This window comes from Rana temporaria, chromosome 3 (assembly GCF_905171775.1).
Source record: "Rana temporaria chromosome 3, aRanTem1.1, whole genome shotgun sequence".
Lineage (NCBI taxonomy): Eukaryota > Metazoa > Chordata > Amphibia > Anura > Ranidae > Rana > Rana temporaria.
In genome coordinates this window covers 45,950,759-45,978,391 of record NC_053491.1, presented here as the reverse complement: position 1 = coordinate 45,978,391, position 27,633 = coordinate 45,950,759, and the positions used below count along the sequence as shown (strand labels likewise).

Below are 27,633 nucleotides of genomic sequence, written 5' to 3'. Positions count from 1 at the left end.
TGCCTTACAAGTACTGTACAGACATTTTGCAGCCGCAGTAGAAGGAGCTGAAGCTCCGAGAGCATAGCCTGCCCTGTTCCAGTGTGCCCCTGACACCCCCACTACAGCCCCTGAGACCTCAACTACAGCTCCTGACACCCCCACTACAGCCCCTGACCTCCCCACTACACCCTAGAAGTGAAAAAAGGCATTGTTTCACTTTAAGTACATTTTCGTTTCACATACATGCTCTGGTCCCATTGTGTACTTAAAAGTGGGGTATGCCTGTAATCATGTATGCACAAGCCTGTTTGACTTGGAACTCACTGGTTTAAAACTACACCTACTTGGCAATCAATAATTGGATTTATAAATAGATATAACAAAGCCGGTTAGGTCAGCAAGCAGCCTACATTGAAATTTCAGAATACAGACACCAGTGCATCTAATAGAGTAGTAAATATGGTGTCATCGACCAAATTCAATAAAAATGAGGGCACTTTGTTAAGGTTAAGTTTCCTATACTTAGCAAAATAATATTTTCAGAAATGCACCATAGTATACCGTAAATTAATGGGCAAGATTAGTTCAGCAGATAATATGCTCATAAATAATTTGACAGTCAGTGCGGCTAATGGTGCAAAATGCACTAACTCAAAGTAGGCAACTAATCAGAAATTGGCTTTTACTAATCATTATTAGCCCTGGTTCACATTGATGCTACTTTGAAATTGCGCTACTTCACTTAGTAGCGCGATTTCAAAGTAGCAAGGTCAGCGCGATTTCAGGTGCTACTTGATAGACATCTGTGTGGCTTCATGCACAGATGTCTATTGAAGCCGCATCTGAAATCGGCAAAAGTAGTGCAGGAACTACTTTTGAAAACCGGTGCGGCTCCACAAAATCGTTGTAGCACCGATTAGAACAGTGCCATTGCATCCAATAGGCTGTGACTTGTCATGCGTTTTGATCTCTCAAATCGCACAACAAATCGCTCCAATGTGAAACTAGGCTTAAAGTGATCCTGTCACTTCTTTACAGAACATAGTAACGGGTTCTTTTAATAACCCACCTCCTATGCTAATGATACCTTCCTCACACTCTTTCACTGCTCTGTTCACCTACCAGAGCCCCGAATATGTACCGTATTTATCGGCATATAACACGCACAGGCAGGGAAGTTTCATGTAAAAAAAAAAATAATTAAATAAACAATTTTGAATTAAAATAAGGGTCAGTGCCCATCAATGCAGCCTGTTTAGTGACCATCTGTAGCCTAAATGCAGTCTGATCAATGCCCATCTGCAGCACATCTCACCAATGCAGCCTGATCAATGCCCATCTCATCAATGCAGCCTGATCAATGCCCATCTTATCAATGCCCATCTTATCAATGCCCCTTTTTAGCCTAAATGTTCACCTGCAACCTCACCATCAATGCAGCCTGGACAGTGCAGGAAATCACAGAGCCGTCATCTCCTGTTCGGCTCTCACTCAGCAGTCACACACACACACAGTCCCACCTCCGCCATCGGCATTGGACCAGCTCCTGTGATAGACAGAACACTGGTCTAATGTGTGTGTGATGTGAGAGCCGAACAGGAGATGATGGCTTGTGAATTCCGGCTGTTTGGCTCTCACTCAGCAGTCACACACACACACAGTCCCGCCTCCGCCATCGACATTGGACCAGCTCCTGTAATAGACAGAACACTGGTCTAATGCCAGTGGCGGAGGCGGGACTGTGTGTGTGACGTGAGAGCCGAACAGGAGATGACTGCTCATGAATTCCGGCTGAGTTCGTCCCCCTCCTTCCCTTCCAAGGTATACGCGGGTGCATATAACACGCACCCGCGATTTGCCCCCTATTTTCAGGGGCAAAAGGTGCGTGTTATACGCTGATAAATATGGTAGCTCGTGTTGGTTTGTCTTGGAGCTTTCACAGGGCTAAGGATTTTCTCGTCGCGTCAACACTGCTCAGGCCTGGCAATTGGCCACTCAGATGCAGAGCAGTGCATTGTGAGAAAAGGGGAGTGGGTAAAATTCTCCGACATACCAAGTAGTTCACAAAGCTCTGTCTGGTGAATGGAGCAGTGAGAGAGAGTCAGTAAAGTATCAGGGGACTAACCCTCCTTCTCACAAAGTATGGCTACAATGTTTGGGGGAAACCCTTAGATTAGAGAAGTATGTCAACATAGGGGTCGTCCTCGTAATTTCGAAAACGTATGGGGTCCCTGGTTGGACAACCCAGGCTTGAGTCCACTAGAACTGGTAATGGACAGACTGCTCATAGGCTAGGCCAGATACCCCTTACTAGTGAATAGGGATGAGCTTCGTATTCGAGTCAAACTCATGTTCGACTCAAACATCGTATGTTCGATCGTTCGTCGAAATACGAACAAAACAGGTCGTTCGCACCAAATTCAAGTTACGTTTCACAGACCATAATTCACTGCGTCATCGCTGGCTGATTATTGGCCAAGCATGCACTATGAACCGCATGCTTGGCCAATCACAGCTTGCAAAAAACGGAGAGCCATAATTGGCCAAAGCCAGGGTGGCTTTGGCCAATTATGGCTCAGGGGGTTTAGTACACGCCCCACACTATAAAAGCCCGCCTGCAGGTCGGCCTTGTGTAGTGTGTTGCGGTGGTTAAGAGAGGACAGAGAGAGTGTCATTTTTTGCAAGTAGATAGAGCAGGCAGGCTAGTCAGTGTGTAGAGGATATATATACATCCCAGGTGTTGTACATATATTTATACACTGTATAGTTTAGATAGATCAGTTCTTCCTAATTTACTGGCAGGCAGGTGATTGTGCTAGCTGCAGTATTCTTACGTGGTTAATTGCCTCTGTCCTCTGTAGTTTGCACCTAAAGCTACTTGGTGTGTACTGGCCGTGTGCTCTGTAGTTTTCACCTAAAGATTCAGAAGCAGTGATTTTAATGATGCTTAAATAAAAAAAATAAAAAAATGAAAAATTCCTTTAAATATTGTACCTGCTGGGTGTCTATAGTATGCCTGTGAAAACGTCTTTGAGAACCCGGGTCTTGCCCCAGGGAACATGTATCAGTGGAAAAAAAAGTTTTAAAAACGGTTGTTTTTTCAGGAGTCCTGAAAAAAACGACCGTTTTTAAAACTTTTTTTCCATTGATACCAGGGGTGGACTGACAATTCATGGGGCCCCTGGGCAATAGAAGATTATGGGGTCCCCAGGCTTACAGATGGCCACCACGCCAGGAGGCAGTGCAGAGGCAGGGCAGCTAAAATCTCAGGATTTTCACATCAAAAACATGTCGGTTTCGGACATATCAGGGATAAATGTAAAAAAAACACAGATTTTTACATATTGTCCCTGGTTTTATTGAGCCTGGCAACCCTGATGGGGCCCCCTAGTGGCATGGGGCCCTCGGGCAGTGCCCGAGAGTCCCAATGGTCAGTCCGCCCCTGATTGATACATGTTCCCTGGGGCAAGCCCGGGTTCTCAAAGACGTTTTCACAGGCATACTATAGACACCCAGCAGGTACAATATTTAAAGGAATTTTTCTTTTTTTTTATTTAAGCATCATTAAAATCACTGCTCCTGAAAAAACGACCGTTTTTAAAACTTTTTTTCCATTGATACATGTTCCCTGGGGCAAGACCCGAGTTCTCAAAGACGTTTTACAACAATAACTTGCATATTAGGCTTTAAAATGAGCACTTTTGAATTTGAACGTTCGAGTCCCATAGACGTCAATGGGGTTCTAAATGTTTGCGCGAACGTTCGGTCCGTTCAAAGGTTCTGGTGCGAACCGAACGGGAGGGTGTTCAGCTCATCCCTACTAGTGAACTTAAAGTGGAAGTCCATGCAAAATCTAAAATCCCTGCATCTATTGACACCAGGGATCTAAAACTAACCTCTCTATCCCTGTAAAGAAAAGATGAGTATACATACCTTTTCGGAAGCTGATCTGACCCGCTCCGACCCAATCTCCAGCACCTGAAGCTCTGCAGAAGACACGGGGGACAGCGGCTGTGAAATGACAGGGAAGTGACGTGACGTCATCCATAAACTTACTTTATAGGGCTTCCGTTGTCCTCTGCATCCGCCTTTACAGTGAAGCCGCAAGCTGACAGCTTAGCGTGGGATCCGGTCGGAGTGGGTCAGTTCGGCTTCCAAATAGGTATGTATACTCATCTTTTCTTTACAGGGATAGAGAGGTTAGTGTTAGATCTGTGGTGTCTATAGATGCAGAGATTTTAGATTTTGCATGGACTTCCACCCTGAAATGTTTTATTTATTTTTTAAAGTTAGCAGCTACAAACACTGTAGCTGCTTAATTTTAATAAAGACACTTACCTGTCTGGGGGAACCCTTGATGTTGCCCCCCCGAGGCCGATCCTAGTAGCTAAGGAAAACAGGCAGTGGAGACTTCAGGCTTCACAGCCAGTTTCCTACTGTGCATGCGCGAGTCACACATCACTTTCGGAATGGCCCCGTTGTCTTCTGGGACACACACAGGTCCCAGAAGGCAGCGGGGGTAAACTACTAAGGTAAGTAAAGAAAAAAAAATATCCAAAAACGAGGGGTGGTCTTTCCTTTAAGAACAAGTTCTAAAGTTGGGTGAAACTCCTCTTTAAGCATAAGCTTTCCAGTGGAAGCTGAAGGTGGGGGATACACCCCTGAATATTTATAACAAGGTGGTAATTGTTCTGTTATATATCCAGACTTGGGGCCAGATTCACATAGAACTGCGGCGGCGTAACGTATCGTAGATACGTTACACCGCCGCAAGTTTTCATCGCAAGTGCCTGATTCACAAAGCACTTGCGATGAAAACTACGCCGGCGGCCTCTGGCGCAAGGCGGGCCAATTCAAATGGGCGTGTGCCATACTTTAGACAGCAATACGATTGTTGACTAAAGTTAGGGCAGGTCAAACGACGACTAACTTTGCGACGGGAAACTAGACTAGCAGCGACGTAGCGAACGTGAAAATCCGTCGGGGATCCGCCGTAACTGCTAATTTGCATACCCGACGCTGGTTTACGACGCAAACTCCACCCAGCGGCGGCCGCGGTATTGCATCCTAAGATCCGACAGTGTAAAACAATTACACCTGTCGGATCTTATGGATATCTATGCGTAACTGGTTCTATGAATCAGTCGCATAGATAGAAACAGAGATACGACGGAGTATCAGGAGAAACGTCGTTGTATCTCTTTGGTGAATCTGGCCCTTGGTAACTATGTTTCTTATCATTGTTTATTCAACGATACATACAGAGTTATCGGCAAATGCCCGATATTTGTGTGTGGCTGTCCTAACAGTACTTTATCTCTATTGTTCCTTTGCTATCTGTTTTACTTTTTTTAAAATAAAACTCTTTTTGATAAAAAAAAAAAAAGTATCAGGTGAGCTTGTTACTTTATCCCTTAAAATCCGATTAGTAGATATGACCAAATACTCTTTTCATTACGTAGTTACATACATAGTTAGTCAAGTTGAAAATAAAAGTCCATCTTGTTCAACCTTTAAAAAAAAACGAATAAATAGAAAATCTCCATATAAACCACATATACCCCCAGTTGAACCAGAGGAAGGCCAAAAACCCCAATGAGCAAGATCCAATTTGCCACAATGGGAGAAAACATTCCTTTCTGATCGCCCAGAAGATAATCTAAATATTCCCTGGATCAACAATCTCAGGATCAAAAATCCATAATTGACTTCATTGAATAAGTTCTGAGCCTGTAGATCCAAAAAATACAATGTACACAGTAAAAGAAGACTTACTGAGCTGTACACAAGGTGTGATTGAAATGAAGGACATGATTATACACAGGAAGATGTTAATACTGATGAGTCCTTTGTTCAGTAGGCAGCCAGCAGGATGGGTGAAATACTTGTATAGTAAATAGAAGGCCAGGGAGGCAATGGAATAGAAGAGGAGTGTGGTGAATAGGACAGCAATATACCAGCGCTTGTCTTTAGAAGCACCGGTCAGCCTGGAAGAAAGAGAAGACACAAGAATTCACAACACAAGCCACGTAGAACCATTTATTTCACATATTAAAGTGTTTGTTAACCCACCCAAAAATTTTTTATCCTGCTCCTTTAACCACTTAAGGACCGGACCAATATGCTGCTACATGACCCAAGGGGTTTTTACAATTCGGCACTGCGTCGCTTTAACAGACGATTGCGCGGTCGTGCGACGTGGCTCCCAAACAAAATTGGCGTCCTTTTTTCCCCACAAATAGAGCTTTCTTTTGGTGGTATTTGATCACCTCTGCGGTTTTTATTTTTTGCGCTATAAACAAAAATAGAGCGACAATTTTGAAAAAAATTCAATATTTTTTACTTTTTGCTATAATAAATATCCCCCAAAAACATATATATATATAAAAAAAAAAAAATTCTCAGTTTAGGCCGATACGTATTCTTCTACCTATTTTTGGTAAAAAAAATCGCAATAAGCGTTTATCGATTGGTTTGCGCAAAATTTATAGCGTTTACAAAATAGGGGATAGTTTTATTGCATTTTTATAAATTATTATTTTTTTACTACTAATGGCGGCGATCAGCGATTTTTGTCGTGACTGCATCATTATGGCAGACACTTCGGACAATTTTGACACATTTTTGGGACCATTGTCATTTTCACAGCAAAAAATGCATTTAAATTGCATTGTTTATTGTGAAAATGACAGTTGCAGTTTGGGAGTTAACCACAGGGGGCGCTGTAGGATTTAGTGTTCACCTAGTGTGTGTTTACAACTGTAGGGGGGTGTGGCTGTAGGACTGACATCATCGATCGAGTCTCCCTATAAAAGGGATCACTCGATCGATGCAGCGCCATAGTGAAGCACGGGGAAGCCGTGTTTACATACGGCTCTCCCCGTTCTTCCCCGTTGCTGAACAACAACAGAGAACAATAAAAGGAGAAACACAGCATTTGTTAACCTCCCTGGCGGTAAACCTGAGCGTGACTCGGGGTTGGTTTTCAATGCTAAGATCGGTATCCCCGAGTCACGCTCGGGGTGGACGTGCAGCGGCGCGGCTTACCTTTCGCTGGATCCACAGGCAAGTTACTCACCTTGTCCCTGGATCCAGCGATGCCACCCCGCTGTGTGAGCGAGCGGGACCTCCTCTCTTGATTCACAGTCTCCTCGTGTGCCGCCGATCTCCATTCCCTGCGACGTTACGACGCACGGGAGCGGAGAACGGCGCCAAATTCAAAAAAGTAAACAAACACATTACATACAGTATACTGTAATCTTATAGATTACAGTACTGTATGTAAAAAATACACACCCCCTTGTCCCTAGTGGTCTGCCCAGTGTCCTACATGTACTTTTATAAAAAAAAAAAAATGTAATTTCTGCCTAAAAACTGTAGATTGTCCAAAAGTGTCCCTTTATGTCAAAAATGGTTTTAGATCAGCTAGAAAACAGCGATAATAAATTATAATCACTTGCAGAAATGTGCGATAGCGATTTGTGGGGAAATTCGTCATAAAAAAAAAAAATAATGACAGCGACAATTCTGCAACTGAGCAAATTTCAGTGATTTTGAGTTGATTACATTATTGAATAATTTTTATTATAATTATATTATTATTTGTTATAATTATTTATAATTATTTATTATATTATAATTTATAATTTTGTTTTTAAAAAAAAATCATACCCGGGATGCCTACAAGACTCTTGCTTGGTCAGATTTAAGTGAGTTATTTCAAAAAATTACAGGCCTACAGTATAAAACGCCAAATTTCCTTGCAAAATAATTGTACCGCTTTTGGTACGTAATTCCAGACAGAATCATACCACCAGGGAGGTTAAAGAGATCAAACTGTCTAGAACAGCCTTTCTCAATTTTATACACAAAGGAACCCCATGAAATACCGTATTTATCGGCGTATATCGCACACTTTTTTGCCCTGAAAATCAGGGCAAAATCGTGGGTGCGCGATATACGCCGATACCCGCTTTCCCGCGCCGAGTTTTGAATACTGCGCCGACATATACCGAGCGCAGTACACTCGGGTATAGTCGGCCAGTCTCGGCTTCTTCCGCGGTCACGTCCTGGACGTACAGGACGTACAGCACGTGAGCGCGACAGTTGCCGAGCCTGCCTGAGTGTATTGCGCTCGGTATATGCTGGCGCAGTATTCAAAACTCGGCGCGGGAAAACGAGCGGGGAGGATGCGAGGACGCCGGACCCGACGAAGAGAACACCCAAAGCCTCAGACGGACGCCGGATTCGCCGATGGACGCCGCGCAAGACACCAAAACTGTAAGTACAAAAAAATCTTTTTTTCCACAGGAATGGGGGCAACTTTAGGGGTGCGCGCTATACGCGGGAGCGCGCTATACCCCGATAAATACGGTACTTTTTTGGGGCCCAATGAACGCAATTTACAGATCGAGGTACCTTACTGGGTAGGATGCCCCCTACGTTTGCAGGCACTAGAAATAAAAGCCCCTTACAAGTAGCTAAAAAGATCGATGGTGTCAGTGGTTACTCATCTCAGAGGTAGAAGTTGTTCATTGCCCAAGGAACCCCTGGCAACCTGTGGAGGAATCTTAGGCCTCGTACACACGACAGAGTTTCTCGGCAGAATTCACAGAGAAACTCGGTCAAACCCGGATTCTGCCGAGAAACTCTGTCGTCTGTACACTTTTGGCCCGATGGAGCCGCCGAGGAACTCGTCGAGAAAATAGAGAACATGTTCTCTATTTTCTCGTTGTTCTATGGGAGAAGGCGGCCCATCCCTGAACTCACCGAGGAACTCGACGTGTTTGGCACGTCGAGTTCCTTGGCCGTGTGTACGGGGCCTTAGAGTTCAACAGAACCCTGGTTGAGAAAAGCTGGTCTAGAACTTTGAGGACAGCAATGTATCATTATTAGCAAGGCCAACGTTTAGAAAAAAAAACAGGGATTTTTAGTGGTATCATGACTGAAATCCACAATAATGGATGCCACTTCTGTAATCCTCATTTATACATACACTAGAGCTGCACGATTCTGGCCAAAATGAGAATCACAATTTTTTTGCTTACAATGAAGATCACGATTCTCTCACGATTCTCACGGCGTAAAATCTTTTACATTTATACAAAAAAAAACAGGGCTAACTTTACTGGCTATTTTTTTTTAATTCATTAACTACTTAACCCCGGGACCATATTGCTGCCCAAAGACCAGAGTACTTTTTGCGATTCGGGACTGCGTCGCTTTAACAGACAATTGCGCGGTCGTGCGACGTGGCTCCCAAACAAAATTGGCGTCCTTTTTTTCCCACAAATAGAGCTTTCTTTTGGGGGTATTTGATCACCTTTATTTTTTGCGCTATAAACAAAAATAGAGCGACAATTTTGAAAAAAATTAATATTTTTTACTTTTTGCTGTAATAAATATCCCCCAAAAATATATAAAAAAACATTTTTTTTCCTCAGTTTAGGCCGATACGTATTCTTCTACATATTTTTCGTAAAAAAAAATCGCAATAAGCGTTTATTGATTGGTTTGCGCAAAAGTTATAGCGTTTACAAAAAAGGGGGTATTTTTATGTCATTTTTATTAATATATTTTTTTTACTAGTAATGGCGGCGATCAGTGATTTTTTTTCGGTATTGCGACATTATGGCGGACACTTCGGACACTTTTGACACATTTTTGGGACCATTGGCATTTTTATAGCGATCAGTGCTATAAAAATGCATTGGATTACTATAAAAATGCTACTGGCAGTGAAGGGGTTAACACTAGGGGGCGGGGAAGGGGTTAAGTATGTCCCTTGTGTGTTCTTACTGTGGGGGGGGGGTGGCCTCACTAGGGGAAACACTGATCTAGTGGCGGCTGAGAGAGAGGACGTTATACTACGTGCTCTCGCCCAGCCGAGCCGACCTGCCGACGTAGAACGGCGGTGCGCGGTCGGCTAGTGGTTAAAGCGGAGTTCCACCTAAAAATGGAACTTCCGCTTAACCCACTCCTTGCCCCCTTACATGGCACATTTGGCATGTAATTTTTTGGTGGGGGGGAGTGGGGGGTTCAGGAGAAGGGGACTTCCTGTCCCACTTCCTCCTTCCGCCGAGCGGCTGGTAAGGCGATTAGCTTAATCGCCTTATTGCAGCCCCTCCCTGTAGGCGAGCGCCTGTCCAATCGGACGGCGCCGTGCCGCTCGCGCATGCGCAGTGGGTGCCCGGCCGTGAAGCCGAAAGCTGTCACTGCCGGGTGCCCATACTAGGAATGAAGACACCGGCCGGCGAGGGGGGGCGAGGAGCGGAGCCCCGGCCGGCGAGGAGCTAGAGCCGTGGAGCAGGTAAGTGTCTGTTTATTAAAAGCCAGCAGCTACACTTTTTGTAGCTGCTGACTTTTAATAAACTTAAAAAAAGGCTGGAACTCCCCTTTAAAGTAATTTTTTCCAAAAAAAATTGCACTGCGCAAATACAGTGCAACATAAAATATTGCAACAACCGCCATTTTATTCTCTAGGGTCTCTACTAAAAATATATATAATGTTTGGGGGTTCTAAGTAATTTTCTAGCAAAAAAAAAAAATGATTTTAACTTGAAAAGAGCTGTCAGAAAAAGGTTTGTAGCTGGATTCAAAAAGTTGCGCCTAACGTTAGGCAGGCGTAGCGTATTTCATATACGCTACGCCGCCGTAAGTTAGAGAGGCAAGTACTGTATTCACAAAGCACTTGCATCCTAAGTTACGGCGGCGTAGCGTAAATGTGCCGGCCTAAGCGCGCCTAATTCAAATTGTGAAGAGGTGGGTGTGTTTTATGTAAATAAAGCATGACCCCACGTTTTTATCGAACGGCGCATGCGCTGTCCGTGGACGTATTCCAGTGCGCATGCTCCAAATTATGCCGCAAAGACTCATTGGTTTCGACGTGAACGTAAATTACGCCCAGCCCCATTCACAGACGACTTACGCAAACGACGTAAAAAATTTAAAAATTGACGCAGGACCGACGTCCATACTTAACATTGGCTGGGGCATCTTTTTGGTGGAATATCTTTACGCCTGAAAACGCCTTACGTAAACGGAGTATCTTTACTGCGACGGGCAAGCGTACGTTCGAGAATAGGCGTATCTCGCTGATTTACGCATTCTAGGCGTAAATCAGCGTACACGCCCCTAGCGGCCGGCCTAAATAGACAGCTAAGATACGACGGCGCCCGCCGTCGTATCTTAGCTAGATTTAAGTGTATCTCAATTTGAGAATACACTTAAATTTACTACGGCGCAGATTCAGAGTTACGACGGCGTATACTGATACACCGGCGTAAACCTCTCTGAATCTGGCTATTGGTGTTTAAATGATTAAACGTTTACATACAGAAGTTTATTCCTTTGATGTGATACAATGTTTTTAACTTTTTTTTGAGACGAGATCCTGAGGCCCATTGTTGTGCCATTCATCCACGACTATCACCTCATGTTGCAGCATGATAATGCATGGCCCCATGTTGCAAGGATCGGTACACAATTCCCTGAAGCTGAAAACATCCCAGTTCTTGCATGGCCAGCATACTCACCGGACATGTCATCCATTGAGCATGTTTGGGATGCTCTGGATCGGCATATACGACAGTGTATTCCGGTTCCTGCCAATATCCAGCAACTTTCCATGGCCACTGAAGAGGAATGGACCAACATTCTACAGGCCACAATCAACAACCTGATCAACTCTATGCAAAGGAGATGTGCTGCACTGCGTGAGGCAAATGGTGGTCACACCAGATACTGACTGGTTTTTCGGACCCCCCCCCCCCCCCCCCCATACAGTAAAACTGCAAATTTTAGAGCGGCCTTTTATTGTGGTCAGCCTAAGACCCCTTTCAAACTGGGTCGGTTTCCAGGCGCTATTGCGCTAAAAATAGCGACTGCAAACTGACCTGAAACAGCGGCTGCTGTTCCTCCAGTGTAAAACCGCGAGGGATTTCACACTGGAGCGGTGCGCTAGCAGGATGTGATAAAAGTCCTGCTAGCTGCATCTTTGGAGCGGTGAAGGAGCGGCGTGTATACTGCTCATTCACCGCTCCCGCCCATTGAAGTCATTGGGACAGCGCGGCTATACTGCCGTATAGCGTCGCAAAATTAGCGGAGGAAACCGGTCGTGTGTACATTTTCATTGAGGAAACTGTCGAGAAACTCGACGAGCCAAAAAGAGAGCATGTTCTCTACTTCCTTGACGGGAATGGAGAAAATTGGCTTGTCGAGGTCCTCGACAGCCTGACAAGGAACTCGACGAGGAAAACGATGTGTTTCACCCGTCGAGTTCCTCGGTCGTGTGTACGAGGCTTAAGGGTGTAAAACCAAACATGACCACAGTCCAGCCTCAAACCTCCCCAAATGGCAGAATGCATGGATTTTCCAAACCCGCCATCTACTGTCAAGTTTGAAATCGGTGAAGCTGTGCATGGCTCCACCTGAACAGCCTTGGCATTCATTTACAGGGATTTGTGGATGATAAAACTACAAGTCCCATTTTCCACCGTGGCACTGATACTTCCTCCAGCTCTGTTGCTGAAGATCTGTAGCGAGATACAGACCAGAGCTCAAGAAATGGTCTGCAAGAGCCATTGCTCGGAGTTGCAATTCTTTGCAGGCAAAAAAATAATGCACATTTTTTTTTTGCAATATGGATGCATTTATTATTTTGAAGAAGGTGGAGTTTTTCTTTAACTCCCTCATCTCTTTAAACTAAAATTTGGAATTTAAACATGCCTATTGCCTCTTAGGCTGCATTCACACCTGAGCGTTTTGTCGCCTGAAGCGTGAAGCTCCAAAACGCTAGAGGGGAAAAAATACATTATTCTCAATGGAGATGGTTCTCCACTCCAAAACGCCCGACGCCGAACGCCTGAAGCTCAAACAAGTTCTGGACCCGCGAATCGGGCAGATTTGGGCGTTTTTGAACGTTTGTATTCCCATAGAAACAAATGGAAACGCTCGATTCAAGCGTGACAACAAGCGTTTCTACGGGCGTTTTGTCGCTTTTAATCTGTTCTGTGAAAAAGAACATTCACCCAGGAAGAAGATAAAAAAAATCTACAAACATATTGGCTAAGAAAAGCAGACTTGTTTCTGGCACCTTGCCAATACTGCCCCCATGTGGTGACTAACTATAACATGGGAGTAAAAAAATAATACATCTCACCAGTTCTTGTTCCAGGTGTGAGCAAATGCTGTTATCAGTATGAGCTGGATGAGGACAAAGGAGAATCCACCACATACACCAATATAATGCCACACTGCGGAGACAAAAAAAAGAGTTTCAGGTATTTCGGAGATTGGTTTGGTTTCAGGTAAATTAGGCTAAACTTCCTAAACTTCATTCATCCATTTTTTTTTTCATTCATTTATTTCGTATGGGCTTATATTTTTTCACATCAAATCAAATTAGTATTATGTATTATGATAGAAACGGTGGGATCTACTACTAGAAATTTACTAATAAAAAACTAATATGGCACCTTTTTGTCTAACTGAAGTTTGATAAAAAAATAAATAATTTGCTGCAACTGCAGTCACATATCCTGGCTGTAATAAAGAATGGCCCCGACCCTGCAGGCTGATGGTTCCTATAGAAATCCTCTCTTCTTTGATGCCCAGTCCTCTTCACAGTGCACAGGGTGTCAGGAACACTCTGTTTGACTAATTTACGTATCAGATAGTGCTGCACATTCTGAAAACCGGGTGGCACAGATGCACGCCTATATTAAATATTTATGAATACAATGAAAAAATGTATATACAGTGCCTTGAAAAAGTATTCCCACCCCTTGAAATTTTCCACATTTTGTCATGTTACAACCAAAAACGTAAATGTATTTTATTGGGATTTTCTGCAATAGACCAACACGCAGTGGCACATAATTGTGAAGTGGAAGAAAATGATAAATGGTTTTCAAAATATTTTACAAATAAATATGTGAAAAGTGTGGTGTGCATTTGTATTCAGCCCCCTTTACTCTGAAACCCCTAACTAACATCTAGTGGAACCAATTGCCCTCAGAAGTCACCTAATTAGTAAATAGGGTCCACCTGTGTGTAATTTAATCTCAGTATAAATACAGCTATCCTGTGATGTCCTCTGGTTTATTAGAAAACCTTAGTGAACAAACAGCATCATGAGGACCAAGGAACACCCCAGAAAGGTCAGGGATAAAGTTGTGGAGAAGTTTAAAGCAGGGTTAGGTTATAAAAACATATCCCAAGCTTTGAACATCTCACAGAGCTCCGTTCAATCCATCGTCGGAAATTGGAAAGAGTACGGCACAACTGCAAACCTACCAAGACATGGTCGGGCAAGGAGATCATTAATCAGAGAAGGAGCCAAGAGGCCCATGGTAACTCTGGAGGAGCTGCAGAGATCCACAGCTCAGGTGGGAGAATCTGTACACTGGACAACTATTAGTCGTGCTCTCCACAAATCTGCCCTTTATGGAAGAGTGGCAAAACGAAAGTCATTGTTGAAAGAAAGCCATAAGAAGTCCAGTTTGCAGTTTGCGAGAAGCCATGTGGGAGAATCAGCAAACATGTAGAAGAAGGTGCTCTGGTCAGATGAGACCAAAATGGAACTTTTTGGCCTAAAAGCAAAACGCTATGTGTGGCTGAAAACTAACACTGCACATCACCCTGAACACACCATCCCCACTGTGAAACATGGTGGTGGTAGCATCATGTTGTGGGGATGATTTTCTTCAGCAGGGACAGGGAAGCTGGTCAGAGTTGATGGGAAGATGGATGGAGCCAAATACAGGGCAATCTTAGAAGAAAACCTGTTAGAGTCTGCAAAAGACTTGAAAATCCACTTGAGAATCTGTGGCAAGACTGGAAAAATGCTGTGACAGAGCTTAAGTTATTTTGAAAAGTAGAATGGGCAAAATGTCACTCTCTAGATGTGCAAAGCTAGTAGAGACATCCCCAAAAAGACCTGCATCTGTAATTGCAGTGAAAGGTCGTTCTACAAAGTATTGACTCAGAGGGGGCTGAATACAAATACACGCCAAACTTTTCAGATATTTACCGTATATATTCGAGTATAAGCCAAGTTTTTTAGCACATTTTTTGTGTGCTGAAAATGCCCCCCTTCGGCTTATACTCGAGTCACCTTTGTGCGCCTGATCTCTTGAACTTTGGGGACTTGGTACCAGCCGGACGTAGGTCCCCTGGACTCCAAACTAGCCACACATGTAGCCCCACTCTTCCTCTACAAGTGAGCAAAGTTTGCTGTCCAGGAACCTACGGCCGGGGAGCACCGATTTTTCAAAGCCGGGCACCCCTTCCATAGACTCCCATGTTAAACATTCATTTCTCCGGTGACTTTGGGGACACGGTACCGGCACACCTGTAGCCCCATTTCTCCAAGTGTGCAAAGTTTGTTGTCTGGGGGACCTACGGCTGGGGAGCACCGATTTTTCAAAGCCGGGCACCCCTTCCATAGACTCCCATGTTAAACGGTAATTTCTCTGGTGACTTTGGGGACACGGTACCGGCACACATGTAGCCACATTTCTCCAAGTGTACAAAGTTTGTTGTCTGGGGGGACCTACGGCTGGGGAGCACCGATTTTTCAAAGCCGGGCACCCCTTGCGTAGACTCCCATGTTAAACGGTCATTTCTCCGGTGACTTTGGGGACACGGTACCGGCACACATGTAGCCCCATTTCTCCAAGTGTACAAAGTTTGTTGTCTGGGGGACCTACGGCTGGGGAGCACCGATTTTTCAAAGCCGGGCACCCCTTCCATAGACTCCCATGTTAAACGTCAGTCTAGTCATGGACACAGTCATGGACACAGTGAGGCATGGGCATGGACACAGTGAGGCAAAGTGAGGCACAGTGAGGCATGCCGGTGGACACCCTAGGTGGACACCCTAGGCTTATATAGTCAATAAATTCTCCCATTTTTTGTGGTAAAATTAGGTGCCTCGGCTTATATTCGGGTCGGCTTATACTCGAGTATATACAGTGGGCCAGATCCAGAGAGAGAGTACGCCGGCGTATCTACTGATGCGTCGGCGTACTTTCAAATGTCCCGCGTCGTATCTTTAGTTTGAATCCTAAAACCAAGATACGATGGCATCTGGGTTTGATCCGACAGGCGTACGGCTTCGTACGCCTTCGGATCGTAGATGCAATACTTCGGCGTCCGCTGGGTGGAGTTTGCGTCGTTCTCCACCTCGGGTATGCTAATTAGCTTTTTCTGACCATCCACGAACGTACAAGCAGCCGTCGCATTCTATTACATCGTCTCTAGTCCGTTTTACCGCCGCAAAAGCTGCTATTTTGCGGCGTATAGATAGACTTGCCATGTTAAGTATGGCCGTCGTTCCCGCATCGAAATTTGAATTTTTTTTTTTGCGTAAGTCGTCGAGGAATAGGGATGTTAAAAAATGACGTCGTTGCGACGTCATTTCGCGCAATGCACGGCGGGAAATTTCGAAACGAAGCATGCACAGTTCATTCGGCGCGGGGACGCGCTTCATTTAAATGAATCACGCCCCCTACCCGCCGATTTAAATTACGCGCCGAGAGATACACTACGCTGCCGTAACTTACGGCGCAAATTCCTTGTGGATTCAAAGAATTCAAAAGTAAGTTACAGCGGCGTAGCGTATCTCTGATACGCTGCACCTATCTAAATGTACCGTATTTTCCGGCGTATAAGATGACTTTTTGGATGCAAAAAAATGCATCCAAAGTCGGGGGTCGTCTTATACGCCGGGTACGGTCTCCGTGCAGCTGCGATCGTCATAATTTCAAAGCTGCGCGCCGTCTTCTCAGCGCGTCCTCGCTGTCCTGTGATAGGCGGAACAGAAATCTTCCCAGCAGCCCCTCTGTTCTGTTTTCCGCCTATCACGGATGCCTTCTCATCCTCGGACGAGATGAGAAGGCATCCGTGATTGGCGGAACATAGAACAGAGGTGCTACTGGGAAAATGTGTGTTCTGCCAATCACAGGACACGCTGAGAAGAAGACGGTGCGCGGCTTTGAAATCATGGACGCTCGTAGCAGACGGAGACTGTCACCGGCCTGCAAAACGTGAGTGATGGCACAGTGGGGGGGAAAGTGGGGGCATGTAATGTGATGGCACTGTGGGGGCATGCAATGTGATGGCACTGTGGGGGCATGCAATGTGATGGCACTGTGGGGGAAAGTAATGTGATGGCACTGTGGTGGCATTTAATGTGATGGCACTGTGGTGGCATTTAATGTGATGGCACTGTGGGGGCATGTAATGTGATGGCACTGTGGGGGCATGTAATGTGATGGCACTGTGGGGGCAAGTAATGGCACAGTGGGGGCATGTAATGGCACAGTGGGGGCATGTAATGGCACAGTGGGGCTTGGAAAAAAAGGGGGTAGTCTTATACAGTGAGTATATCCCAAAAAATAAAAAATTTCCTGGAAAAGTAGGGGGTCGTCTTATACGCCGAGTCGTCTTATACGCCGGAAAATACGGTACGTGGATCTGCCCCAGTATTTGTAAAATAAAATTGAAAACTATTTATCATTTTCCTTCTACCTCACAATAATGTGCCACTTTGTGTTGGTCTATCACATAAAATCCCAATAAAGTACATTTACATTTTTGTCTATAACATGACAAAATGTGGAAAATTTCAAGGGGTATGAATACTTTTGCAAGGCACGGTAGATCATTTTAAAATGATATAAAACAAATGTTTATAAGCTTATAAACATAATAATACTGACTACAAGCCATTATACTTTCCCTAAAATCACTTGAAGGAGGGAAACAAATTATAAAGTGTCAACGCAAGCAGGAACCCATCCATAGTAAGTTTCAGAAGAAGCGAGTAATATATGGGAATACATTATTTTCCTGTATAAATCTTCCATTGTAGTTAAAGATGATTGCATTCTAGTGGTGCTGTTAATCCTCTGCAATGCCTGTAATGTAGTGAAGCAGCACTGTAGATCTCATAACTTATTCATGTCCTCAAGACTTAACTCCTAAATACTTTTCTAGAGATTAGGCACCGGGAGTCCAGTGCCCCCCAGTGACACAATTATGTAGCTGATTACAGTACCTAGAAAGAGCTTAGCTCAGTCACCGCAACTGAAAATTAGAACATAATAGTAATTGAGCATAAACACATTAAAACTGCTCGGAACTTTTTTGTCTCCAGAAAGCTCTGAACCAAATTAAAATGCTGTTTATATTCCGGTCACGGCTCACATTATAAAAATGTTATACATTAAACTGCAATTCAGAATTCATTTTATATCATTTATAACCAGTTGACGGCTTTAGAATAAAGTACAAGATCTAGTGTTTGGAATATATCACGGTCCCATTGCTAAAGCGCTCATTTTCTTTCTAGTTCATCAGTCCAAGTTCATTCTCGTCTCACCCACAACTTCTGGAGCTTGACAGCCAATTTCTTTAAACAGCCACTAATCTTAAAGTAAAGACCAATCGATGTGATGAAGCATCTTGAAGCATCCCAAAAATCAATATAAAAGTTCCAATACCATGGAAAGATTTAAAGGCGCATTTTATTGTATGCAGTACATTAGCTGGCAAATTACTGTTAACTGAACATTTATAATAGGGTCAGTCCGCTCAGAACTGATGAATGTTGATGAGATAAATTACCCACTGGCATCCTATATCTCTTGGGGACTTGGTGAGAACTTTCCCTTATAGTTCAAGTCTTTTTAACTCTCCTTAATGAAGTTAAAACAAAAAAACTAATTTGGTCAGTGACTCCGTAGAACTAGAAATATGTAGAATGAAAACGGTCTTAATTAATATGCAGAGCTCACAAGGATCAGTGTTGCTCTCCCAGATCTACAGTGATAGCTGTCTTCCAGGAGTACTATAAAACTGTCAGATATAAATAAGAGAGTTAAGCCCAGGGCATGTCATATACTTCACTGGACTTAACTTATCATAGTGTGCGCTAATTTCTCCCTCGTCTTCCAGGACGGCACGCTAGGAGTAGACTGGCCCACCTGACAGGAAACACAATCAAAAAAGAGGTTAAAAGGCCCCACCCCTCCCGTGTAGCTCAGTTCTGATTGTGTTTCCCCTACAGCGAAACGTTTTTTGTGTTTTGTCTAGTGACCTAAGGCTTGGGGCTGGTCCCCCTCCCTGGAGTCTGAACTACAGGTACTGGGTACCTTGGGGTCCAGTCAGGTGCTCTGCGCCTGCCCGGGGGGGGGGGGGTTATCCCCTTACTTTCTGGTTTAGGGGGGATGAAGATGGATTGTCAGCATGAAGAGATCCCCCCTGGACACCGGAGCCTCCTAGGACAGTGGCTGCCCTAGTGCTCCGAAGAGGCCGTTTTTCCTCTCTTCCCTCGTCCTTCCCCCTACCTTTGCCGGGTGCAGGCTTTTCCCCCCTGTGGATCCTCTGATGCGGAGGCATGGTGGAGGCGTGGGCGCCGCTCCGAGCGGCGCTGCCGTCTGCTGGGCGCAGCTTGATGACGCGCACAGCGTCATGACGTAGCCCCACCCCCTCGTTCGGCAAGATGGCGGCCTCCACCGAGTCAGTCGCCGCATTCATTTCCTCAGCGTGGCAGGAGCAACACAGCAGCCAGGGAGAGAGAAGGGCCTGGCGTCCTCCCACACCATGGACGAGGATCGCCCGTTGCTAGATTTGGCTGCAGAGGAGACCACCAGGGGTGAGTCCTCCTTATCATTTGAGGGATTGCTGGGCTGGGAAATTGGCGCCCAACAGACGCTGGGGTTTTGGGAAAGATAAACCAAAAGGAGGGATTCTTTTTTCCAGTCCCAAGCCCAGCGGAAAGGATCCCAAGTGACGAGAGGGTAGGAGGCAGGCTCTCCAGGTTCCTTCCCGTTTGGGAGGGCATAACCCAGAGTCCTCATGTCCTTCAGATCATCAAGGAAGGTTACAGGCTAGAGTTTCGCCAGTTCCCTCCCCCGACCTTTCTCCTCACATATTTACCAAGCGATCCCCTCAAGGCCGCGGGCCTTTGTCAGAACGTTACCAATCTGGCACAACAGGGAGTCATAGTCCCAGTCCCTCCAGATCAAGAGGGTCAGGGAGTATACTCCCATATTTTTGTAGTTCCCAAGCCAACCGGGAAGTTCAGGTTGATCATCAACCTGAGGCCCCTGAACGTCCATCTTCTGTACAAGAAATTCCGTATGGAAAATGTCTACAGTCTCAGGGGGCTCTTGTTAGAAGGCATTTTCATGGTACCGATAGACTTGAGGGACGCTTACCTTCACGTTCCGATCTATCAGAATCACCAGAAGTTCCTCAGATTCGCCCTCGCCTCTGCCTAGGGAATTCAACACTGGCAGTTCTCAGCCCTCCCCTTCGGACTGGCCTCCAGTCCGAGGGTATTTACGAAGGTCCTGGCCGAGGTGATGGCTTTTCTACATTTAAAAGGGATCTCCCTCGTCCCTTATTTGGACGACCTCTTGCTCTTCAACCTGAGTCGGGATCAGCTACTTTTGGACCTGGCCACTGTCATGACCACCCTGGAATCCCTTGGTTGGATAGTAAACAAGGAAAAGTCTTCTCTTCTTCCAGAACAAATGAAGATGTATCTGGGATTTCTTATAGATTCCCTAGGAAAGAAGCTTGTCTTAACCCAAGACAAAGCCCAGGGTCTTATGACAGTGGTCAGGTCCCTGGTAGCGGCAGTAGATTCCTCTTTCAGAGAGATCATGAGGTTGTTGGGGCGGATGACTTCATGCATTCCGGCTGTTCCTTGGGCTCAACTTCACTCAAGACCCCTGCAGGCCTTCCTTCTCTCCTCTTGGGACGGAACGGAAGAGTCTCTGGATACCAGGGTCAGCATCCCAGTTCCAGTAAAAGACACCTTAGAGTGGTGGCTGTGCCCCCAGAACCTTCTAAAGGGTCGTCTGTGGAGTCAGTTCAACCGGATCAAAGTCACCACAGACGCCAGCAGCTGGGGGTGGGGAGCCCATACAGAAGAACTTCGAGCCCAGGGTTCTTGGAATCTCCAGCAAAGGCGGGCTTCTTCCAACTACCGGGAGTTATTGGCGGTTGGGGAGGCTCTGGAAGCCTTCGAGGAGAGAATTCGGGGCCAAGAGGTCTTAGTTCTCTCCGACAATGCGACTACGGTCGCCTTTCTCAACCGCCAGGGGGGCACCAGGTCTCACTCCCTTCTAGCTCTCTCCCTGAGGATTCTGGGTTGGGTAGAACAGAGGGTACTCTCTCTCCTAGCAGTCCATATAAGAGGATCTCTCAATCTGGAGGCCGACTTTCTGAGCCGCCAGCCCATCCTTCAGGGGGAATGGGACCTTCAGCTGGATTTGCCAGCAGCTCGGTCGTCCAGAAATAGACCTCTTTGCTTGCAGGGGGAACAAGAAACTGGACAGGTTCTTTTCCCTCTCCTGGGAGCAGGGTTCGCAGGGGGTGGATGCGTTGGCTCAGCCCTGGAGCTTCCGGTTGGCCTACGCTTTCCCCCCCTTGAATCTCATTCCAAGGGTCCTGCAAAAGTTAAACACCTCAGATACCAATCTGATTTTGATCGCTCCTTGGTGGCCCAAGAGGTCGTGGTTTCCCACCCTAAAACTGTGGTCTCTAGCTCCCCCGCTTCCCCTCCCTCTCCGGGCGGGTCTTCTGCGGCAGGGGCCGGTCTCTCATCCAGATCCAGGGTTCTTCAGCCTGACGGCATGGCTCTTGAGAGGTGGAACCTGCAGCAGAGAGGCTGTTCGGAGAAGGTGATAAACACCCTGTTGGCTAGCCGCAAGAAGGTCACCAGACTCATTTACGCTAGAATCTGGGTTTTTTTTCCACGCTGGTGCTCCGCTAAGCTGATCTCCTGCCCTAGAACTTCCGACATCCTGGATTTCCTCAAGGATGGGGTGGACCTAGGCTTAGCCACTAGGACCTTAAGGGTCCAAGTCGCGGCCTTGTCCTACTTTCTCGACAAGAGTCTTTCAGGGGATCCCCTTATCAAGAGGTTTTTGACAGCCAGGGACAGACTTTCCCCTATACAAGTGTCCAGAGTTCCCCCCTGGGACCTCTCCCTAGTCTTGGGTCAGCTATCTAAGGCACCATTCAAACCTATAGATAGTATCCCAATTAAATTACTTTCATTTAAGTTTACTTTTTTGTTGGCTATCACGTCTGCCAAAAGAATTGGAGACATACATGCCTTTTCTATTAAGGAACCCTTTCTTCGAGTTTTTGAAGACAGGGTGGTACTGAGTCAGGATCCTCTGTATCTCCCTAAGGTGGCAACTAAGTTCCACAGATCCCAGGAGGTAATCCTCCCTTCATTTTGCACGAACCCCAAAAATGAGAAGGAAGCCACTTTTCATTGCTTGGATGTAAGACGCTGTCTTTTGATTTATTTAGAGAGGGTAAGTGAGTTTAGGAATTCCCCTCATCTGTTAGTTAATTTTTCTGGTCAGAAAAAGGGTCAGCAGGCAACGAAAGCTTCAATATCCAGATGGATTAGACAGGCTATTTCTTTATCCTACACCCTAAGCGGGTAGGCCAGTTCCTATTATCAAGGCCCATTCCACTCGATCACTGGCAGTCTCCTGGGCAGAGAGGGCAGGAGCTTCCATAGAACAGATATGTAGAGCGGCGACCTGGTCAAGCCAGAATACGTTCCTCAGACATTACAGAGTCGAACTGCTGTCACTGCAAGATCTGATGTTTGGTAGGAAGGTCCTACAGACGGTGGTCCCACCCTAAGGTAGGCCTGAAGGTTACTTGCTTTTCTCGCAGCATGCTGTCCTGGAAGACGAGGGAGAAATTACCAGTTACACTTACCGGCAGCTGGATTTCTACGATGTCTTACAGGACGGCAGGCCTACTTCCCTCCCCTTTTTTTACTGCTATCCGGAATTGTTTTTGGGTCTTTTAGGCCCGTGTTCTAATAGCGGTTACTTATCTACAAACTGAGGCACACGGGAGGGGTGGGGCCTTTTAACCTCTTTTTTGATTGTGTTTCCTGTCAGGTGGGCCAGTCTACTCTCAGCGTGCCGTCCTGTAAGACATCGTAGAAATCCAGCTACCGGTAAGTGTAACTGGTAATTTTTTGAATGAAAAGTTAATGGGATTCAGCTTTAAAGTATATTAATATTTATTAATACTTATATTGTCAATTGTCAAACACTCGTCAGGAAATATGATTGATGTCATTTATTTTCCTTACCTCGTATAAAGGTTTCAGAAGGGATGAAGAATGCTGCAACACACATTCCAACCAACATCATGAACTTCAGGAACCAAAAACTGTGGAATAGAAAAGAGATTGCAATCAGGATATGGCCATTAATAAACCAATATATTATCCATTGCATCAGTAGGCAAGAAGATTTAAAAAAAAAGAGTGCACAATTATGTACTGTAAACTACACACCCTTCAGAAAAGTGTATTAACAGTCCAGTTAAAGATAAAGAACTGTAGCTCACAGAAAGGCAAGAACTGGACACAGAGGGTATGAAAATATACAAACACAAAGGACTCTGGACCAGCTGAAAATGCAATTTTCCTTATTTTGTAAGCATTTTTTTGACAGGTGCAGTTAGTTTTCCCACCTGTAGGTGGCTCTGTGCCAGTATTACATGGGATGATAAGAAAGGATAGGGGTATAGTTGATTGAGGAATCAGGCCAACATCCCAAATGCATTAAAACAAAATAGAAATAACCTCCTGGTGGGATTTTAGGGCCACTGGCGCATTAACACATCATAATGTATTATAAATTACCAAGAAAAGTATTTTAAAGGATCTCAAATACAATTTTTATTCGCAAAATTATTTCAAAACAGATTAAGGCTAGTGTAAAGTAAAGCCAACATAATGCAAGTCACATACATGTTAGGCCCCGTACACATGACCAAACATGTCTGCTGAAACTGGTCCGCGGACCAGTTTCAGCAGACATGTTTGGCCGTGTGTAGGCCCGAGCGGACCATTTTCGGGCGGATCGGACTGGAAACCTGTCCGCCCGGACATGTACGGTCGTCTGTACAGACCTACCGTACATGTCCGGCCGCCCGCCATCCCTCGCATGCGTTGAATGACTTTGACGCATGCGTGGAAGCATTTAAAAGGCAAGCCCGCCCACGTCGCCGCGTCATTGTCGCGGTGACACCGCGTCATCGACGCGGCGACACCGCGTCATCGACGCGGCGACACCGCGGACACGCCCCGCGTATTGTTTACGCGCAGACTTCTGTTCGATGGTGTGTACAGCCATCGAACAGAAGTCCCCGGGCAGACATGTCCGATGAAAACGGTCTGCGGACCGGTTTCATCGGACATGTCTGCTCGTGAGTACAAGGCCTAATACAGTTCTAAATATTCCAAAAACTGCCACAATAGAAAAACTGTGGCAGAGCATACATGGAAAACAGCTGACGCATTTCAGAAGTTCATTCTTTCCTCCTGGATGTATATATTAGTAGAACGGATCACTTATGTTGACAGCAAGTAGAACTTACATATGTCAGCCAAAGAAGTTAAAAAAGACAGTCAGTGATGGCCATCCCATTGCCAGGAAGAAGAGAAGTTTGGTGGTGATAACGCCCCAAATGAGGTCCAACAAGATGTGCCAGGATGCACTCCAGGAAGAGGGAAGCGTAAATATATGATACGTTCTAGCAAATGGACGGTTTGTGTTTAATCCCAGGCAGTGACGGAATACGAATGTACGGATCCTTTCAAGGTGAATAACTCCAAGGTGCTTGCTCTAAGTATGGTCCCCTCTCAATGAATCCTCAAATACAGGTCCCGATCATACATAAAGGCCGGGTATAGGAAGGAAGGCTCTCATAGCGTAAATCCGTTAAATAATCAGGTTTTTATTTAAAAAGTTGAAAACACTCAAGTATTTATAATGTCAACTCTACACTAGGGTAGTAACTCTTGCGCGTATTCCCAATTTTCCCCAGTCGATGATACAAGCCGCGAGTACGTTCTGGTAAATGCGTTGACATCAACATCCCTGTCCCACCCTATGTGTTTCGTCACACGTTTGTTTGAATTTTTTTATTCATTAATTTATAGAGAGTCAGGCCTCGTACACACGACCGAGAAACTTGTCGTAAAAGAAACATTGTTTTCCTCGACGAGTTCCTTGTCAGGCTTGTCGAGAATCTTGTCAAGCTTTCTCTGCGTACACACTGTCAAAATCTTGTTGTTCTCAAATGCGGTGACGTACAACACGTACGACGGCACTATAAAGGGTGAAGTCCGATTCAACTGGCGCCACCCTTGGGACTGCTTTTGCTAATCTTGTGTTACCGCGTGTTAAGTAAAAGTTTGGTGAGAGACGAATCGCGCTTTTTAGTCTGTTACAGCGTGACGAATGTGCTATCTCCATTACGAACACTACTTTTACAGAAGGTGCGCTCCCGTCTCATACTTTTTTCTGAGCATGCGTGGGTTTCTAAGCATACACACGAACGTGTTTCTCGTCGTAAACCAGCTCGACGAGAAACACGACGAGGAAGTTGAGACTTCTGACGAGAAAAAAGTGAACTTGTTCTCTTTTTTTCTCGTCGAGATCCACGGCAGTTTTTTCGACGAAAAACATACACACAACCGTTTTCCTCTGCAAAAAGGCTCTGCCAGCAAGTTTCTTGATGGATTTTTTCGAGGAAAACAGTCGTCTGCACGAGGCCTTACATTTCACTTATTTTGCACTGCATTTGCACTTTATCCTTATTAATTGTATTTTATGATTATGCAGTTGTTGCACATTATGATATAAGAATATTGGTCGGTCTTGGTTTACATTTCCATAATAAAAATAAAAAGTGCATACTGTACATGTTAGAAGTATAAAGAAGTTGGTCTTATATAGATGTTATTTGGGTGAACCTCCGCTTTAACTTAAAACTGAGCTTCCCAGTATATAGTTCAGCAGGATGGAATCCTGGGACAGAAGTAAAAATGAGATACAGAATTTCTTGTTACAGTGCCTTGAAAAAGTATTCATACCCCTTGAAATTCTCCACATTTTGTCACGTTACAACCAAAAACGTAAATGTATTTTATTGGGATTTTATGTGACAGACCAACACAAAGTGGCACATAATTGTGAAGTGGAAGGAAAATTATAAATGTTTTTAAAAATTTATAACAAATAATTATATTTTACAAATCTGGTTTATATATGAATGAATACAAACGTTTAGCTTGAATCTTTTTTGTATTTAGCATGATGTGATTCAGAACAAGAGAGAAAGAATTTTAGTAACACATGTATCTTCATGTAGTCCCCCCTTACATCACAGTCATCATAAGAGCCCCCTTACATCAGGGTTCCCATCAGAGTCCCCTGTTACATCACATTCATCATAAGAGCTCTTCTTAAATCAGGGTCCCCATCAGAGTCTATCCTTACATCAAATTCCCCCCTTCATCATGGTGCCCATCAGATTCCCCCCTTACATCACGGTCAACATAAGAGCCCCCTTACATCATGGTCCCTAACAGGGTTCACCCTTACATCATAGTCCACATCAGAATCTCTCCTTACATCACGATCATCATAAGAGCCCCTTCTCCTTAGATCAGGGCCTCATCGGAGTGATACGATTCAGAACAAAAGAGAAATAATTTTAGTAACACATGTATCCCCATCAAAATCCCCCATTACATCACAGTCATCATAAGAGCTCCCCTTACATCAGGTTCCCCAATAGAGTCCCCCTTACATCAATGTCCTCTTTTACATCATAGTGCCAAACAGGGTCCCCCAGTAGAGTCCCTGCTTACATCAAATTCCCCCCTTCATCATGGTGCCTACCAGATCCCCCTTTACATCACGGTCAACATAAGAGCCCCCCTTACATCATGATCCCCAACAGGGTCCCCCCTAACATCACAGTCCGCATAAGAGTCCCCCCTTACATCATAGTCATCATAAGAGCCCTCCTTACATCAGGGTCCCCCCTTACATCACAATCATTATGAGAGCCCTTTCCCCTTACATCAGGGTCCCCATCAGAGTTCCCCCTTACATCAGGGTCCCCCATTAATGTACCCCCTTACCATAGGGTCCCCATCAGAATCCCCTTACATCACAGTTATCATAAGAGCCCTCGTATTACTTCATAGTTCCCCTTTACATCACAGTCCAAATCAGGGTCCTCTTTACATCAGGGTCCTCATCAGAGTCCAATCTTACATCAGGGCTGAAAATATGTCACCAGCACAGCAAGGGTTCTCCAAATGGGTCCAAAGGTTAATTCAGCAGTCAACAAAGGCAAAAAAATTAGCCACATGGGGCCTCATCAGGCAAGTAACAAAGTGCAGTGCAGAACATAAGATATTTAACAAACCATCCACCAATCATTAAATCAACAAGCCCAGCTCTGCCCTCTGACAACATAATGATGTCATAAAGATGCATGACTTGCAAATAAAGTATTAATTATTATTATTATTATTATTATTATTATTATTATTATACAGGATTTATATAACGCCAACAGTTTGCGCAGCCAGAGAAACTTAGGGCTAGATTCAGGTAGTAAGTTTGTGCGGGCGTAGCGTATGTTATTTACGCTACGCCGCCGCAATTTAGAGAGGCAAGTGCAGTATTCACAAACCACTTGCTCCGTAAGTTGCGGCGGCGTAGCGTAAATCTGCCGGCGTAAGCGCGCCGAATTAAAATTGTCAAGAGGTGGGCGTGTTTTATGCAA

General features: G+C 45.0%; 1 protein-coding gene across 1 annotated transcript in view; it reads right to left on the bottom strand.

Annotated features, from left to right (window-relative positions):
• Positions 1-27,633, bottom strand: part of SERINC4 (serine incorporator 4) — a 98,586-nt gene that overhangs the window by 54,021 nt on the left and 16,932 nt on the right. Inside the window, exons 5-7 of the mRNA XM_040342491.1 lie at positions 23,129-23,208; positions 13,142-13,235; positions 5,758-5,969 (exon numbers count right to left, since the gene is read on the bottom strand). Of these exons, the coding sequence (XP_040198425.1) occupies positions 5,758-5,969; positions 13,142-13,235; positions 23,129-23,208 (386 nt within the window). The remainder of the gene's footprint in view (positions 1-5,757; positions 5,970-13,141; positions 13,236-23,128; positions 23,209-27,633) is intronic.